Source organism: Lontra canadensis, unplaced genomic scaffold, assembly GCF_010015895.1.
Source record: "Lontra canadensis isolate GAN:19392208 unplaced genomic scaffold, GSC_riverotter_1.0 scaffold41, whole genome shotgun sequence".
NCBI classification, from domain to species: domain Eukaryota; kingdom Metazoa; phylum Chordata; class Mammalia; order Carnivora; family Mustelidae; genus Lontra; species Lontra canadensis.
Genome location: NW_022631035.1, coordinates 12,239,780 through 12,257,392, shown reverse-complemented (window position 1 = coordinate 12,257,392; position 17,613 = coordinate 12,239,780). Strand labels below are relative to the sequence as shown.

Here is a 17,613-nt window from a genome sequence, read left to right as displayed (position 1 = left end):
GGTTTAGGAAGGCCTTCTTCTCCGGCTCCACTGAAGTTCACTTTCTTTAATAAGTTCTGCCTCTTGTGGTTGTCATTTTGACCCATCATCCTCTGCTTCTTTGCTTCCGTCTTTTTTCTCCAGGGTTCTTTTTCTTCAGTTCCTTTCTTCTTTCCCTCCATCATGGACAAACTTCCTTCCAAGGGGCCTCTCTCTATTGCATAAGTGGTTCCTTCCTAAGAACCTTCTCTGGTTCTTTACACTTTCTCACAGCCTTCTTTTGATTCTTCTGGCTCCAGCACTCTGATCCATCAGGTTTTTTGGTGCAACCCACGAAAGGTTGACCACTCTCCTTTTACAGGTCAATGTTTGATGACATTTATACTCCAACACCACTAGGACCCTGAGGCACTTCCCTTTTTATTCCATGCTGTCACTCTGGCTTGGCTCAGGATCTAATTCTGCTGATCTGTGATCTTTCTTTGGTCACTTACATGTAAATTGAGGGTTTTAGTAATCTCTTCTTGTTATGTTGTAGACATCGGTGATGGGTTTTTTAATGTGCTTTCTTTGTTGATCTGTATGGGTTTCTGGAAGATGGGGAGAGAAATTTAAATTCAGACAGTTGCCATTACTTTATAGGAATCAGTCTTCCGGCAAAAGAAAATTGTTTTGTAAATTAATCCTTATCTAGTTGCTAAAATACAGTTACTCTTCAGATCTTATCTGATGCTATAGAGGTTTTTTTTGTTTTTTAAACATGAATAATCATTTCTATTTTTAATTTCATTGCTGCTGTATTCTTCGATTAATTGGTCCATGCAGCCTTATCTTTATTATGAACTTGGGTGTGGGTTGTTTATTTCTATGATTATAAACCTATAATAAGTCATTTGAGGAGGTTTTTGAAAACATAGATTTTGGAGGAGTAGATTCTGATAATATATGTTTGACAAAATTTGTCATTTGATGCCAGTGGTGTACTTCAGGGTAAAAACCATTCTAGCTTGAAGTCATGGTTAGTGTTGTATTTATGTTCTTGTACATTTTGAGATTATCTGTGTTGTAAATTGTAACTTTAAGATGTCAAGAGATTAGAATTCCGTGATAATGATTTTTTTTTAAAGATCTTATTTATTTATTTGTCAGAGAGAGAGAGAGAGAGAGAAAGCACAAGCAGGGGAGGCAGCCAGCAGAGGGAGAAGCAGGCTCCCCGCTGAGCAGGGAGCCTGATGTGGGACTCCATCCTAGGACCCTGGGATCATGACCTGAGCTGAATACAGATGCTTAACTGACTGAGCCACCCAGGCATCCCTTTGATAATGATTTTTAATTATAACTTCACTTGTGAATGAAATAGTTGGGGTAATAATCAGTGTTTTTAGTTTATCATACAGTATATTCATTCAATAAATACTTCCTTGAAAGGCTACTACAGATTAGGTATTGTGCTAGTTACCAGGAATACAAAACTGAGACATCATTATCCTTGCACTTGTTGTGCATAAAGACAGACATGGAGACATACTGAGAAACACTTAGAATGTGCTGTGAGAGACACATAGGATACTTTAGGAGCTTGGTTAAGGGTGGGATCAGGTACATTGTGCTCCTTCCTCCCTTCCTCCCTTTTATCCTCCTTCCATTCTTTCTTCTTAATGAATATTTATTGGGCACCCATCACCTGCCAGGCCCTTTGGTGGATGCTAGGGATAGATGGGTTGTGACAGTCATAGTCTGTTTTCTGAGTTTATACTCTTTTGCAGAAGACAGATGTTCGATTAAAGAAGGGTACTATCTGAGTAGGAGGAACTTAATTAAATTTCTTGGGGAAGAGTCTTGAGTAAGTGAACCACAGATGAAGTTGGGAGAATGAGTTCATAGGTTGCAAAGACTCAGATTTGGGAGAGAAGGTAGTGCTTTTCAAGGTAAGGCAAGTCATTTAGTGTCCGTGGAACACAGGGTGTACTGAGGGGGTACATGAGCCTGAAAGGCAGATACAGGAGGAGTCCCAAAGGAATTCTCTACTCTGGTAATTATTCTGGAGGTGAATGTCAGGATTCATGCTCTGAACCTGCCTGGCTGTATAGTAATGAGTAATGAGTAATGAAATTGAGACCTGAAAGCTGATTAGGTAGGGGTTAGAGGGGCACAGAGTGGTGCCTAGAGGTAGAGAGGCACAGGAAGACCACCATATTTCAGTAATGTAAGTCAGCCAGGGTCCTGGGGGTATAAAACGTGTCGGGAGGAGTAGTGGAAACGAAGCTGGGCAGTTAGGCTATAAGAGGGTCATGAAGGTGCATTTCTGTCTGTAAAGGAGTTTATGTTTTATTTTTATTTGTTAGTGGGCTACTAAAAGCATATCGTACAATACCCATCCTAAAACACAAACTAAATATTAAGATACATAGAAAACATTTTTGTATAGCAGCTTAATTCTATATGTTATCAAATAATAATTAAAATGCAAAAATTAAAACTGAAAAATATAATTAATAATTAACACAATTATTAATTTCTATCTCAAATTTTCAGATAGAAAATCCTCGATACCTGAGACAGAAGCCAATCCCAGTTTCTCTGGTAGGTGGGAATATCACTGGACTTTTTCTATGGACAGATTTTTTTTTTAAGACTTTATTTATTCATTGAAGGAGAGTGAGTGAGAAAGAGAGTACAAGCACAAGTGGGGGGAGGGGCAGAGGGAGAGCGAATCCCGAGCAGACTCCACAATGAGCATGGAGCCCCAGGACCCTGAGATCATGAACCTGGGCTGGAATCAAGTCAGGTGCTCAACCCACTGAGCCACCTAGGCGTCCCCTTATGGACAGGTACTTTTAAATAAAGTAATTGTTAGGTCATTTACGGGAAAGAACAAAAGTCTACATTATGAAGCATGATAGTCTTATGAATCTTATCACTTGCGAGTTAATAAATCACTTTTTTCTCCTATGTCAGTATTATTTTGGTGTGAACTTCAGGCAATTTAGAGTTTCCTTTTTGGTTAATGATAAGGCAGGCCAAAAAAGTATTGAATAACTCTTACTCATTCAACAGATGACTCCCAAATTCAGTCTGAGAAAATCCAGCAGTTTCCACGATGATCATCTCTTCTCTCGAATGCATGAGAAGGAGGTAGGATTGAAATATTTCTGAATATCGAATAATGAACACAGTTTTTGTATTTTATATCATATGAGTTTTCAGGTCTGAATAATTATGCATGGGAGGGAGAGGTTGTCTTGGGTACAAATGTAAAATAATGATGCAGGGTAGGCAAGTCTTGTTTTTCTGTTTTTTGTGTGTGTGTGTGTGTGTGTGTGTGTACATCTCCCACTTTCAGCAAGTGCTGAGGGGACTGTCTTCTGACTATCCATTCCTGTGTGTCAGGGCCTGGGGAGAGGGCAGGTTTTAGAAGCGGTGTCTTTGACCTCAACGAATCCCTCCAGCCTGCCTTTATCTCAACCTGATTTTAATGTAACTTTCTAGTTTTGCATTCTTACTGTTTCTACTATTTAAATTGATCTGCAGAATTAAGCTATGCTATGGTTGATATATAACATAATATACTGTCTTTTTTGGTCATTGGAAAATAGAATTATCCAAGAGGCAGTATTGTTTATTGGTTAAAAGTATAAACTATGGAGTCAAGAATACCTGAATTTAAGTCCTCCTTATTTGCTGTGTGAAAACGGGCAGATACTTGCCCCCTCTGAGTCCCAGTTTCCTTGTCTAATTTGGGAGACACCTGCTTTACAGGATTAGTATGAAGATTTTATGGTCTGTGAATACCTGTACGCTTCACATATAGTAGACATGAAATGAAGGTTAATTTGCTTTATGATTTTCTTTTTAAAATTTCTGTTCTAGGAAATCTGAAAATCATCATTATTATTTTTATTTTTGCTTATGACACCAGTGAAACACTTTGGTCATCTGTGTGGTGTGATAGAAGACTGTCAGATTAGGAATCTGAAAAACTATGTCCTTAATTTGCCTTACCGTTCTGTAGTCATATTAGCTAGGGAAGTCAAGAGTATTAGTTTAGTTTTTGCTTAAATAGAGGGTAATTATTGATGTTACAGGGTCATTACCAAAATTAATGAGAATAAGGAGTATGTATGGAACTTGTAAATTGTAGTTTAAATATGCAAATGTGAAAGATGTTATTGGACTTAATGTTTCTAATAAATTTAATTAAATAATTTTATTTTTCATTATTTTTTCTTTCATTTTAATGAGGATGCTTCTAAGAATTTCTAAACTTTAATTTCAGTTTGGTGATTTTCAACATGAAAGGGTTTTCTCATCACCCTATTTATAAAATATCACAAAGGACATTGATTTTATTTTATTTTATTATTTATTTATTTATTTATTTATTTATTTATTTTTGCTTAGATATTCCAAACAATAGCGTGAGCATATAATTTGGTTTTTGTTGATAATGGAAGAGGAAAGGAAGTTTTTTCTTTTAACTTTAAATCTGGTGGAATTATTGCTGCTATCTCAGTACTATTTGTCATGAATTTCGTGGTTCCATTTTAAGGCATGTGGGGTTTTCTTTCTTGGTGCAATCTTAGTGTTTAAAAAAACCGTTGAAATAAAAAACAACTACATTTTAAAAAACCTTTGAGGAAAATACTTCTCTATATAGACACATCTTTTGAGCTCTTTTTTTGAATCTCTTTCTTTTCCAAATTGTCACTAATTGTTTTTACGAGTCATTCCAAGTTATTCCCAACCACTTTTCTTTTTACTTTTGTTTTGTATTAATTCTTAGTGTTGAGGCTGCTTACCATAGAATAATTAAAATAATTGAAAGGAAGTACTGGCTTTTTGAATCTTTTCGGGGTCTTTGGTGAATTAATATCTTTATTCTTTATTCTTTATGATGACACCTTGGGTCAGGCATGAACATACCAGTACGACCCACATATGTGTTGAGTGAGAGAAAAAAGCATTTAAAGCTATCATGTATTACATAAGAAATTCATTTTTAAATGTGTGTGGCTTTATTTTTTTCCATGCCCTTATGTTTTTGTTTTTCTTTTTGGCATACTACAGGAATATTTTTGGCATCATTGAGAGGTTTGCATGTAAACATCAACTTACTTCATATCTTAAAATATATCCAGTGCATATATTTTGGCTAAAATAGTCCTTTGTGCAATTACATAGTTGTTTTGGACTTTCTTATGAAATTTTTGTTTATCATATTTTTCTCCATACTAAAATATTTAAAAGTATATGCCGAGCTGCCCCAGTATGAGAATTATCTTAGTTTCATCTTTCTTTTAAAGTGCCATTTATAATTATAAAATAATTTGTGGATTTTTATTGAAGAAATTTTGGAAAATATAGTCATATGTAAAGAAGGAAGTAAAAATTGCCCATAAAACCAACTCCTAGAAATAAAAACACTGGCAAAATATTGTCTTGCCTTTTAGTTTTTTTCTTTATGTATCCCATAAATCTAAATTCTTCCTTATAAAATTGAGATGATACAGTATTTTTTTGTATAATTTGAGTAATTTTCATTCTGTTAAATTTTGTTCCTAAGCATCTATTTTTAATGGCTGAAACATATTTCAAATTATGGAAGTATCTGCAGTTAATTTAACTTATCCCTGTTGTTGGGAATAGAGATTTTTATGTACTTTCACTAATATGAATAATCCTGGGAAGAATAACCTTAATCTCTCTATCTTTAGGTGCATCTCTAATTATTTCCTTGGGGTATTGAATTATATCTTAAAACATGATAAAATTGAAATGATGGATTTCTGTAAGTTTAGCATCATTAGCAATTTTACTTCTAGAATAAAAATTAATACTTACAAGCCCATTGAAAATTGTATGTTACTATAAGATACAAGTAAGAAATATATTATGTGCAAAAATGAGAATGAAAATAAAAAGACAAAGATAGGGGCGCCTGTCGGTTAAGCATCTGCCTTCGGCTCAGATCATGATCTCTGGGTCCTAGAATTGAGGCCCACATTGGACTTTCTGGTCGTTAGGGAGTCTGCTTCTCCCTTTCACTCTCCCTCTGTGCTCTCTCTCTCTCAAATAATAAATAAAATCTTAAAAAAAAAAGACAAAGATAAACAGGAGCCATTTGAAGGCGGAGGAAGTAGCAATTTATATTACCTTTGTAAATACATAAATACTAATTATATTTTGTAATACAAATATGTATTTGCAGGATAGAATTTCTTAATATTCTCATATTTGAAATAGAAAATACCAGTCATATTGTCTTATTATTTTTGTCTGTTTTCCAGAGATATTTTTCTAACTTGAATTTTTCCCTAAGTTTAAATACATAGTTATATTGCGATATGCATAGTTATCCTTTAGGATAATCTTATGTCTACTTGCTTAAGTCACTTATATTAAATATTTACTTGTGGATATGATGATATATGCTTTTCTGTTTTGAAGTTCAGTAGAACCTTGCATGTCTGTGTAAGAAAACCCTGGTGTGTCTTTTGCATGTTCTCATCTAAAAATGCTTTTGTTGGGGCGCCTGGGTGGCTCAGTGGGTTGAGCCTCTGCCTTGGGCTCAGGTCATGATCCCAGAGTCCTGGGATTGAGCCCCGCATCGGGCCCTCTGCTCAGCAGGGAGCCTGCTTCCCTGTCTCTCTCTGCCTGCCTCTCTGTCTACTTGTGATCTCTGTTGGTCAGGTAAATAAATAAAATCTTAAAAAAAAAAAATGCTTTTGTTGGGGCACCTGGGTGGCTCAGTGGGTTAAGCCTCTGCTTTCGGCTTGGGTCATGATCTCAGGGTCCTGGGATCAAGTCCCACATTGGGCTCTCTGCTAGGTGGGGAGCCTGCTTCCCCCCCTCCCCCGCCTGCCTCTCTTCCTACTTGTGATCTCTCTCTGTGTGTCAAATAAATAAATAAAATCTTAAAAAAAAAATCTTTAAAAATGCTTTTGTTGTTGCTGGGTGGTGTTTTAAAAATAATGAAGAGCATTATTTAAAATGAGTTTACTTTATTTTAAAATGAAATATGAAATTAAAGATGTAATCTTCATTTTCTCAACACCTAACGCTCATCCTTCAGAGGTAATCATAGCTAAAAATTTAGTGTGTATTCTCTTTAAAATTTTCTAGGAATAGCTTATTTTTCAATACAAATAATATCATAAGCATTGCTTCAGTTTGTTTTTTTAACTTAAATATATAATCTGATAATATTTCTATGTAGAAATTGTCTTTATTTCTTTTAAACAGTTACACTGTATTTTACTTTACTGCTATACCAGTATTACAGTAATATAGTTTCCGATTGAGCTATATAAGTTATGTATTTTGCTGTAATAATGTTTGAGAAACATCCCTGTGTATATCTTTGTGTATCATTTGCTTCTTTCTTTTTGGGGTGGTGGAACGGACAGAGGGAGGGAGAGAATCCTCAAGCAGATTTCACAGCAAGCACGGGGCCCCACTCAGGGCTTGATCCCACCACCCTGAGATCATGAGCTGAGCTGAAATAAAATGTTGGAGGTTTAACTACCCAGGTGCCCCTCGCATACTTATTCTTATATGATCCATTCTGTGAAATGGAATTGCTTGTTCAGAGGGTTGCACACTTAAATTTCTTCTTGTCATCATCAGATTGCCCTTCAAATAAGATTCTGTGTGTATGGCTGCTGGTGTAGAAAGAATGGGAGAGTGATGGCTAAGGGATATGACAATTCTTTTGTGGAGTGCTAAAAATGTGCTGAAATTAGGTTGTGAGTGAGGATGGTTGCCTAATTCTCTGATACAGTAAAAGCTGTTGAATTGTTACTTTAAATAGGTGAATATTATGGTGTGGGAATTATGTGTATTTCAACAAAGCTATTATTTTTTTTAAAGATTTTATTTATTTATTTGACAGAGAGAGAGTCAGTGAGAGAGGGAACACAAGCAAGGGGAGAGGGAGAGGGAGAAATAGGCTTCCCACCGAGCAGGAAGCCCTATGCGGGCCTCTATCCCAGGACCCTGGGATCATGACCTGAGCCGAAGGCGGATGCTTAACCTATTGAGCCACCCAGGTGCCCTTCAATAAAGCTATTAAAAAAGATTATGTCTGCTTATATTTGCACCAATAGTGTATGAGGAATGTCTGTTTTTCTCATTTCATCAACATTCAATTCTAAACATTTTTCATTATCGTTGACATGAAAAATAGTATCTTGTTTTGATATTTACATTTATCAAAATGAGAATGAACATATTTTTTGCCTGTTTTAATTTTACTTTTAGGAGCTGTCCTTTCTTATAGTTCCCCATGTTTTCGTTGAATTGTTTGTCTTCATTGTGATTCCTGAGCAATTTCTTTTCTTTTCTTTTTTTTTTTTTTAAGGGAGTCTCAGATCTCTTCTGATTACACCTCTTGGTATTTCCTTTTCTCTCTCTCTCTCTTTTTTTAAAGATTTTATTTACTTATTTGAGATAGAGCATGATGAACATGAGCACGAGTTGGGGAAGGAGCAGAGGGAGAAGCAGTCTCAGTCCCAGGACTGAGCCACCCTTCCTGAGCAATTTCTATGTTAAAGAATTTCAGTCCTGGGGCGCCTGGGTGGCTGAGTCAGTTAAATGTCTGCCTTTGGTTCAGGTCATGATCTCAGGGTCCTGGGATTGAGTCCTGCATTGGGCTCCCTGCTCAATGTGGAGCCTACTTTTCCCTCTGCCCCGCCGCCCTGCTCATGCTGTCTCTCTCTCTCTCTCTCTCTCAAATAAATAAATAAAATCTTAAAAAGAAAAAAAAAAAGAATTCCAGTCTGTGTCATATATCTTGCAAGCATTTTTCTCTATGTCTTTGGTTTATTTGTTTTGTTTTGTTTAAAGATTTTATTTATTTATTTGACAGAGAGTGAGAGATCACAAGTAGGCAGAGAGACAGGCATAGAGAGAGGGGGACAGCTCTCTGCTGAGCAGAGAGACCGATGCAGGGCTTGATGGGGGGCTCGATGCGGGGCTTAAACCCAGGACCCTGGGATCATAACCTGAGCTGAAGGCAGAGGCTTTAACCCACTGAGCCATCCAGGCGCTCCTGTTTTTTGTTTTTGTTTTTGTTTTTAATGCAAGTTTTCTCTTAAAAGCTGGATCTATCAGTCTTCTCTCTATGGCTTCTGGTTTTTGTATCATACCTAGAAAAACACTTTTCGTTCTAAGATTATGAAAAAAATTCACTCATGTTTTTGCCTCTCCTTAAATCTTATTTTTGTATTTAAATTTCAGATCTATTTCAGAGGCTTTTGTCGTGAGTAGTGATGGTAATCTAGGGCTGTCAATTTTAAGGTCTACAATAAAAAATAAGGAGGTTGTAATGTTTAAGTTAAAGAAGGCAGATAGTATAGAGAAGATTGATATGAAATTTTATACATATTACAGAGTTCATCTGTGTCATGAAGCATTCAGTGAAGGACTTGATTCTGTTTAAGCTTTAGAGAGTCCTGAAATAGTTAATTAGTCTTAAGAAATCAAACTTTAAAAAATACAACTTTCATTTTAAATTTATAATTGTGTGGTAAATACCATGGATGTTGCATGAGTAATATTTGCAGTATTATTTTATTACAGTTAAAAACTTACAGTAGGTTTTTTTTGTGCTTAAAAATATGTATACCCATAAGCTATTTAAAAATGTTCTTTTACAAAAATGTTCTTTTAAATTTCCAATTAATTTTGGGCGTCACAGGAAAACATATTCAGAGACAGTGATCCTTATTTTAACTTTAGCCTATCATTCACAAACTCACTTGAACTTGTTTGCCTTTTTAATTGCTAACACATTTCCTGTGATATCTACATCACAGAGTTCTGTGACAGTGAGCATCATTAAGCAGTGGGTTTTTTCTTTAGTATTCTTAAAAAAGATTTCTGACATTGATTAAGTCATTTGGAAAACCGTTGTCACTGAAAATGAAATAAGAAACAACACAACCAGGGGGAGATCAATTTTCAGAGCAACCATCAGTTTTCAGAGAGCAGATGGTAGAAATTGTTCTTTTTGTGAAATAAAATAGAAAATTTCCTTTGAACATCACCTTCACTTACATTGAACATTGTTACCTATTGTGTAAAAAGGGATGTTGCTTCCTTCTCGCATGTGATGCCAATTAGGCATTTTTACCTTTGTGAATCTGCTAATTAAATATAGAATTTAAATAAATACAAGATAGCAAAATTTACACTCTTGACCTAATTAAATGAAAAAATTGATATTTTCAAACATTTCATATGAATATAAATTCAGATACACACAGTCTCACAAGATATAATAATCATACAAAGGAATACCATTGTAAAAAACACCCAGGTAAGGAATTAGATCGTTGCTAATATTCCAGAAACCTGCTGTCTGACCCTTCCTAAACATATTGTTTCCATCTTCTTTTGAGGGTAACTACTGGGGCACCTGGGTGGCTCATGTGGTTAAGTGGCCAACTCTTGATTTCAGCTCAGGACATGCTCTTGGGGTCCTAGGATCAAGTCCTGCATCCAGCTTGGTGCTCATTGAGGAGTCTGCTTAAGGATTCTCTCTCTCCTTCTCCCTATGGCCTTTCCCCTACTCACGTGTGGGCTCTTTCTCTCCAATAAATAAAGAAATCTTTAAAAAGAGCAACTACTATCCTGATTTTGACTTTTCTGATGATAATTTACCTCCTTTGTTTTTAAAGTTGATCTTATTACCAATGCCAGCCTCCTTAAAAGTGAAAATATTTTTATTTTAGTAGGTTTTAAATTTCATATAAATAGTACTAGACTTTATATATTTTTTTTTTTTAAAGATTTTACTTATTTATTTGACAGAGATCACAAGTAGGCAGAGAGGCAGGCGGAGGCGGGGGACAGGATCCCCACCGAGCAGAGAGCCTGACGAGGGGTTCTATCCTAGGATGCCGGGACCATGACCCGAGCAGAAGGCAGAGGCTTCAACCCACTGAGCCACCCAGGCGCCCCTACAGCAGGAGTTTTAAGAGGGATTTCCATGAGATATTGTTCAGAGAGAAAAGCGAGATGCAGAAAAAATATATTTGTGTAAAACATTCATAATAAAACAATATGTATTGCTGAAGGTATAGTGGTTTAAAGAAGGGAATTTGGTTTAACTAACACTTAACAGCCCAGGGTATGTAAGGAGTGCTCTGCTCTGTGACATCATCGGGGACCCAGGCTCCTGGGGAAGCTCTGCCATCTTCAGTTTGTGACTGCAGTCTCTGGGTCTGAGGTGGTGGTTGCTTGCTGGTACCTTCTCTTTTAAGAGTCATCCTTCAGAAAGAAAGAGAGCATGAAAAGCAAGCCGCCTTATTTTAGATATCCAGTCAAAGTTGCCTGCAGCATTTCTGTCCCAGTACCCTCCTTAACCATGGCTAGTCATGTGGTCACTCGCAGCCTCTGGTGGTACGGCCCAGCCCAAATTTGGTGGTGGTGGGGGACTCAAAGAAAGGAAAGGAAGACAGATATCTGAGGACACTGGCAGTCTGTGCTACAAAACCCCTTCCTGGAGTATGCCTGTGTATGTTTGTATGTGAGCCGTGAACATGGCGGGAGATATGCAGATGTACTAGGTTGTTATTAAGGGATACGTCATGCGGGTATTAACACTTCAGAAGGACATGGGGAGGAGAGGGAGAGAGTCAAATAAAAAGTGAACACCAAAGAGTGCAGAGAAGCTAAACAAAATAAACAAAAACTCAGTATAGAATAGGACTGGGATTATTTTTGCATTACATGTAAATTATGTTTGTATATGATATATAGCAAAATATAAAAATTAGAAGAAAAATACCAGTATGCACTGTGTATGTTTAAATATCACTTCTTCTCTGATTATAAAGAGTTCTGAGGAGACTCGAAATGACTTCGGAGAATGCCATCCATCTCTAAGCCCCATGGATAAGGTAGCAAGAGAGATAGATGCATTGTTCTTTGTGCTGTGTTTAGAAATAAGCACAGTGAGTAACAGTTGGCATTATGAAATACTACAAGTGAACATTTTGAGAGTAGGGTACACTGGAGATGTTAATCAGGAAAAATCTTAATTATCAACACATGATAATATCTATCCCCTGACTAGTAACTAACAGAATTCTCTAAAAAATGGTTGTAACGCTTAGGCATCTGAGTAAGTACAGTTATGATTATTTTAGAAACATCTGCTATTTGCTGTGGTGATTGTCGAGATGTAGAAAGTGGGAGGAAGCAAATACATCATGCGGTTGTGTGGCTTTGGAAATTGCTGGGCCGTGCACATAGTTGACATCAGCAGTGTTTTTGAGCTTTTCTGCCTTACGCTTGACTTACTCTGTAGTTGCAGTAAATAAAGGCAGCCAGTATTTCAAAGTATGACATTTTCTGCTTCATGGAAAACTCGTAGTTTGTCGAGTTTTTCTCTGCATCAGAATAAATCTTGCTCTTTTTTGCATATTTTATTCCTTTTGATATGATTGTGGTAGTTGATCAACATTAAAGCTTTGAAATGACATTAAAAGGAGTTCGTTGGTATTTTAAAATATGTAGCTGATGCCTGTTTAAATGACTTCAATACATTTTTTCCTTACAAATTCATTAATAGTTATTATGCCATTTTATTTTGGTATTGTATGGATTTCAATATCAAATGTTAAAGTTTGCACCTGCAAAACTGCTAATCGTAAAAATACCATTCTGATAAGAAATTTGCTCTTCTGTAAGAGACAGCGTTGAATGCCCGAGTGAATAGACTGGTAAGTATTCCTTGTTTTCTTTAAAAAAAAAACCAAAACAACATTGGGGACTAGGAAGAGAGTAAGTGAAACAAGATGGGATCGGGAGGGAGACAAACCATAAGAGACTCTTCATCTCACAAAACAAACTGAGGGTTGCTGGGGGGAGAGGGTAGGAAGAGGGTAGGAGGAAGGCAGTGGGGTTATGGACACTGGGGAAGGTATGTGCTATGGGGAGTGCTGTGAGGTGTGTAAATCTGGCGATTCACAGACCTGTACTCCTGGGGCTAATAATACATTATATGTTAATAAAAAAAATAAAAAAATAAAAAAATAAAAAAAAAACAACAAACAAACCCTTAATTCAAAGCTTGTGAGTATTTAGTTAAATAAAATGACAATGGTAATTGTCCTAAAACTTAACTAGTTATACTGTAAGTGGGATATTTTTAAACCCAAGGAAATTCTCTCATCCCAAGTGAGCACCTTTATCAGTTTTATTCACTTGGAAAGAATGTCCAACGTCAGAGCTATTCTTTGAAGCACATACTGCAGAGAAAATTAAGCCAAATGGACTTTCTAAATAAAATTTCCTAAGGTCTAAGTACAAATTTTAGAAATTCTCTTAAAAATAGCCTGGAGGCATGTCCTGCAGAGAGGGAGGCGATCCATTTTCAGATCCTTTGCTTTGGCAGTAGGTTGTCCGTGGAATGTTTTGTCACACATGCCTCATGTTCCCGTGGCATCGTCTCATTCTCTTCCTGGCTGTATGCTTCTTTTTCTAGAAGCGGGTGGTTTAGCCCTGAGGCGGTGGTTCAGGTAATTGATTGGAACTTCTGGTCCTTTTGCGCAGGGACTTGGTCAGAGGAGGTAAAGCTCTTCTCTCTCCACTTACCCCAACTGATTCTTTTGAGATATTTTTGGAGGGGCAAATGGCTTAGACAGGTATGTTGGTTTCAAACCTAACTCCTTTTACATCAGAGAATCGATAGATGAAAACACGTTGAACAATGGCTGATCTTAGAAATAGCGTAAAAGTCCTCGAGTTTCTTATGCATTGCTTTCAGCAGGGCTTCTCTGCCAGCTCTCCTTAATGGCTCTGTCTTCTTACTTGACATCAAAAGTTCTATAATTTAGGCTCAGTTTTTCATTTGTCTAAATTTTAAAACTTAATTTTAACATATACATACTTGTGTACTTACATGTCTGCATAAGTATCGTGCACAAAGAATACAAATGGGACTACAAAGTTTAGTTATTTTATTCAGCAAAGGTGACGAGAAAAGCCCCTAAAACTTATATTTCAGGTCCAGGAAAGAAGGAAAGAAAGTACAGTGCAAACCAACTGTGGGCCATGTTGAATACAAAGTGTTACAAGGTATACTGAGGAAGGAGAAGTTGCTGTTTTCTGGGAAGCCTGACGGAGATTTCATGGAGGGAATGACATTTGAGCCATGAGATGTGAAAAGGCAAAGAAGACATGACACAGGAAGCCAGAGTGTGTGTTTAGCTGCAGCTTGTAGACCCCTGGCTGATGGTACAGGGAAAGAAAAGAAGGGGGTGTGGTAAAGAGACACATGTATGTTGTTGCCAAGTCAAGGCCCAGGGAGCTACTGAAGTTTCCACCTGTCCTTGAATATCATGACTTGGGGATGTTGAGGGTCAGGGACAAGGAGGAGTAAAGATAAGGGAGTTATTTATATGTAGTGACTATTATTTTGTATCAAATGTTGAATTGTACTAGAACAACCAACAGGAGTTAGCTAGGAGGTGGTGGAAAATAGGAAAGACCTGAGTCCTGGAGATGGACGGTTGTGACTCACCTGCATGGGAGATTAGAGCTCAATCCCGATAAAATCCCCAAAGGCAGAACGTGTACAGGAATATACTTGTCAGGATATAAAATCAATGCACAGAAATCAGTTGCATTTCTATATACCAACAACAAGACAGAAGAAAGAGAAATTAAGGAGTCAATCCCATTTATAATGGCACCCCAAACCGTGAGATACCTAGGAATAAACCTAACCAAAGAGACAAAGAATCTATACTCAGAAAACATAAAGTGCTCATGAAAGAAATTGAGGAAGACACAAAGAAATGGAAAAATGTTCCATGCTCATGGATTGGAAGAAAAAATATTGTGAAAATTTCTGTGCTACCTGAAGCAATGTATATGTTTAATGCAACCCCTATCAAAATACAATCAATTTTTTTTTCAAAGAAATGGAACAAATAATCCTAAGATTTATATGGAACCAGAAAAGACCTCGAATAGCCAGAGGAATGTTGAAAAAAAAAAGCCAAAGTTGGTGGCATCACAATTCCACACTTCAAGCTCTACTACAAAGCTGTCATCATCAAGACAGTATGGTACTGGGGCACCTGGGTGGCTCAGTGGGTTAAGCCTCTGCCTTTGGCTCAGGTCATGACCTCATGGGATTGAGCCCCACATCAGGCTCTCCCCAATGGAGAGCCTGCATCCCCCCTACCCCCCGTGCCTCTCTGCCTATTCGTGATCTCTGTCCAAAAAAAAAGACAGTATGGTACTGGCACGAAAACAGACACATAGATCAATGGAACAGAATAGAGAGCCCAGAAATAGACCCTCAACTGTATGGTCAACTAATCTTTGACAAAGCAGGAAAGAATGTCCAATGGAAAAAAGACAGTCTCTTCAACAAATGGTATTGGGAAAATTGGACAGCCACATGCAGAAAAATGAAACTGGACCATTTCCTTATACCACACACAAAAATAGACTCAAAATGCATGAAAGACCTCCATCTGAGAAAGTAATCCATCAAAATCCTTGAGGAGAACACAGGCAGCAACCTCTTTGACTTCAGCCACAGCAAGTTCTTCCTAGAAACATCACCAAAGGCAAGGAAGCAAGGGCAAAAATGAACTATTGGGACTTCATCAAGATCAAAAGCTTTTACACAGCAAAGGAAACAGTCAACAAAACCAAAAGACAACTGACAGAATGGGAGAAGATATTTGCAAGCAACATATCAGATAAAGGGCTAGTATTCAAAATCTATAAAGAACTTATCAAACTCAACACCCAAAGAACAAATACTCTAATCAAGAAATGGGCAGAGGACACGAACAGACATTTCTGCAAAGAAGACATCCAGTTGGCCAACAGACACATGAAAAAGTGCTCCACATCACTCGGCATCAGGGAAATACAAATCCAACCACAATGAAATACCACTTCACACCAGTCAGAAAGGCTAAAATTAACAAAGTCAGGAAACGACAGATGCTGGGGAGGATGTGGAGAAAGGGGAACCCTCCTACACTGTTGGTGGGAAAGCAAGCTGGTGCAGCCACTCTGGAAAACAACATGGAGGTTCCTCAGAAAGTTGAAAATAGAGATACCCTTCGACCCAGCCATCACAATACTGGGTACTTACCCTAAAGATACAAATGTAGTGATCTGAAGGGGCACGTGCACCCGAATGTTGATAACAGCAGTGTCCACAATAGCCAAACTATGGAAGGAACCTAAGTAAGTGTCCATCGACAGATGAATGGATGAAGAAGATGTGGTATATATCTACAATGGAATAGTATGCAGCCATCAAAAGAAATGAAATCTTTCCATTTGCGATGACGTGGATGGAACTAGAGGGTATTATGCTGAACAAAGTAAGTCAACCAGAGAAAGACAATAATCATATGATCTCCCTGATTTGAGGAAGTTGAGAAGCAAAGTGGGGGGTTTTGGGGTTAGGGAAGGAAAAAATGAAACAAGATGGGATCAGGAGGGAGACAAACCATAAGAGACTCTTAATCTCACAAAACAAACTGAGGGTTGTGGGGGGAGGGAGGTAGGGAGAGGGTGGTTGGGTTGTGGTCATTGGGGAGGGTATGTGCTATGGTGAGTCCTGTGAAGTGTCTAAACCTGGTGATTCGCAGTCCTGTACCCCTCGGGCTAATAATACATTATATGTTAATAAAAATTAAAAATTAAAAAAAATCACCAAAGGCAAGTGTTTCCCTATAGTGAAGGTAGCCACGGGGCTGACTAGAAGAATGGCAGAGACAGAGAAACCCTGAGGAGTGAGATGAGAACAACAGCAGAGTCACAGAAGCTGAGGAAAAACGATGATCCTCCTGCAAATCACTGAAGACAAAAGCATGGACTTTTCCCTTAGAATTGGTGATCAAAGGGCTTTTGGAGTAAGAATGACAATTATGTCACATTGTGACCTTTGAGATTGCAATTTTAATGAAGGGTGGAAGACATTTTTAAAGGAAGGGAAGAAGTGGAAGTACAGAATGTGGAATATATGCACGATGAAAAGGTCGTTAGTTAAAAAGGGGGAAAAAAGAAAAAAACGAAGTTTGTGGGGGAAAGCTCAGATATTGAAAGAGCAATTTCTGCTAGTATTCTTCAAATGGGATTTTAAAAAATTAAATATTAATTTAATCTATTCAATATCGTGAGGAAGATGTGTGTAAAGTACTAAATGATCTAAAAAAGGTAGGAGCTCTTAATCTTAAAACATTAAAAGAAGTTTTTAGGGAACAGAAAATCATAGCATGTTTTAGAGTATCAATGACTTACGGGTTATGTGCCTGTCCCTCCTCTCTTTCCTAGTTATGCCAGTTTTTTCTGTCCCAAGCAAACATTTCTCATTAAAACCATAAGACTATTTATTTAGAAAGCATCTTGGTTTTTTTGTTAGTAGAGGGAGAGAATCTCAAGCAGGCTCCACTCTCAGGGCAGTTAGTAGAGGGAGAGAATCTCAAGCAGGCTCCACTCTCAGGGCAGAGCCAGATCAAGGCTTGATCTCAGGACCTTGAGAACATGAGCTGAGACAAAATCAAGTGTTGGGTGCTTAACTAACTGAGCCACCCAGGCTCCCCTAACTCTCATAGTTAACCCTCAGCTTTATTTAGCTTGCGTTCATTA

General features: G+C 37.5%; 1 protein-coding gene across 2 annotated transcripts in view; it reads left to right on the top strand.

Moving 5' to 3' along the window:
- The window catches only part of CEP112 (centrosomal protein 112), a 406,944-nt gene that overhangs the window by 51,834 nt on the left and 337,497 nt on the right, over positions 1–17,613 (top strand). For both annotated transcript variants that reach the window (XM_032870788.1, XM_032870789.1), the window contains 2 exons: positions 2,515–2,562; positions 3,037–3,114. In XM_032870788.1, the coding sequence (XP_032726679.1) occupies positions 2,515–2,562; positions 3,037–3,114 (126 nt within the window). The remainder of the gene's footprint in view (positions 1–2,514; positions 2,563–3,036; positions 3,115–17,613) is intronic.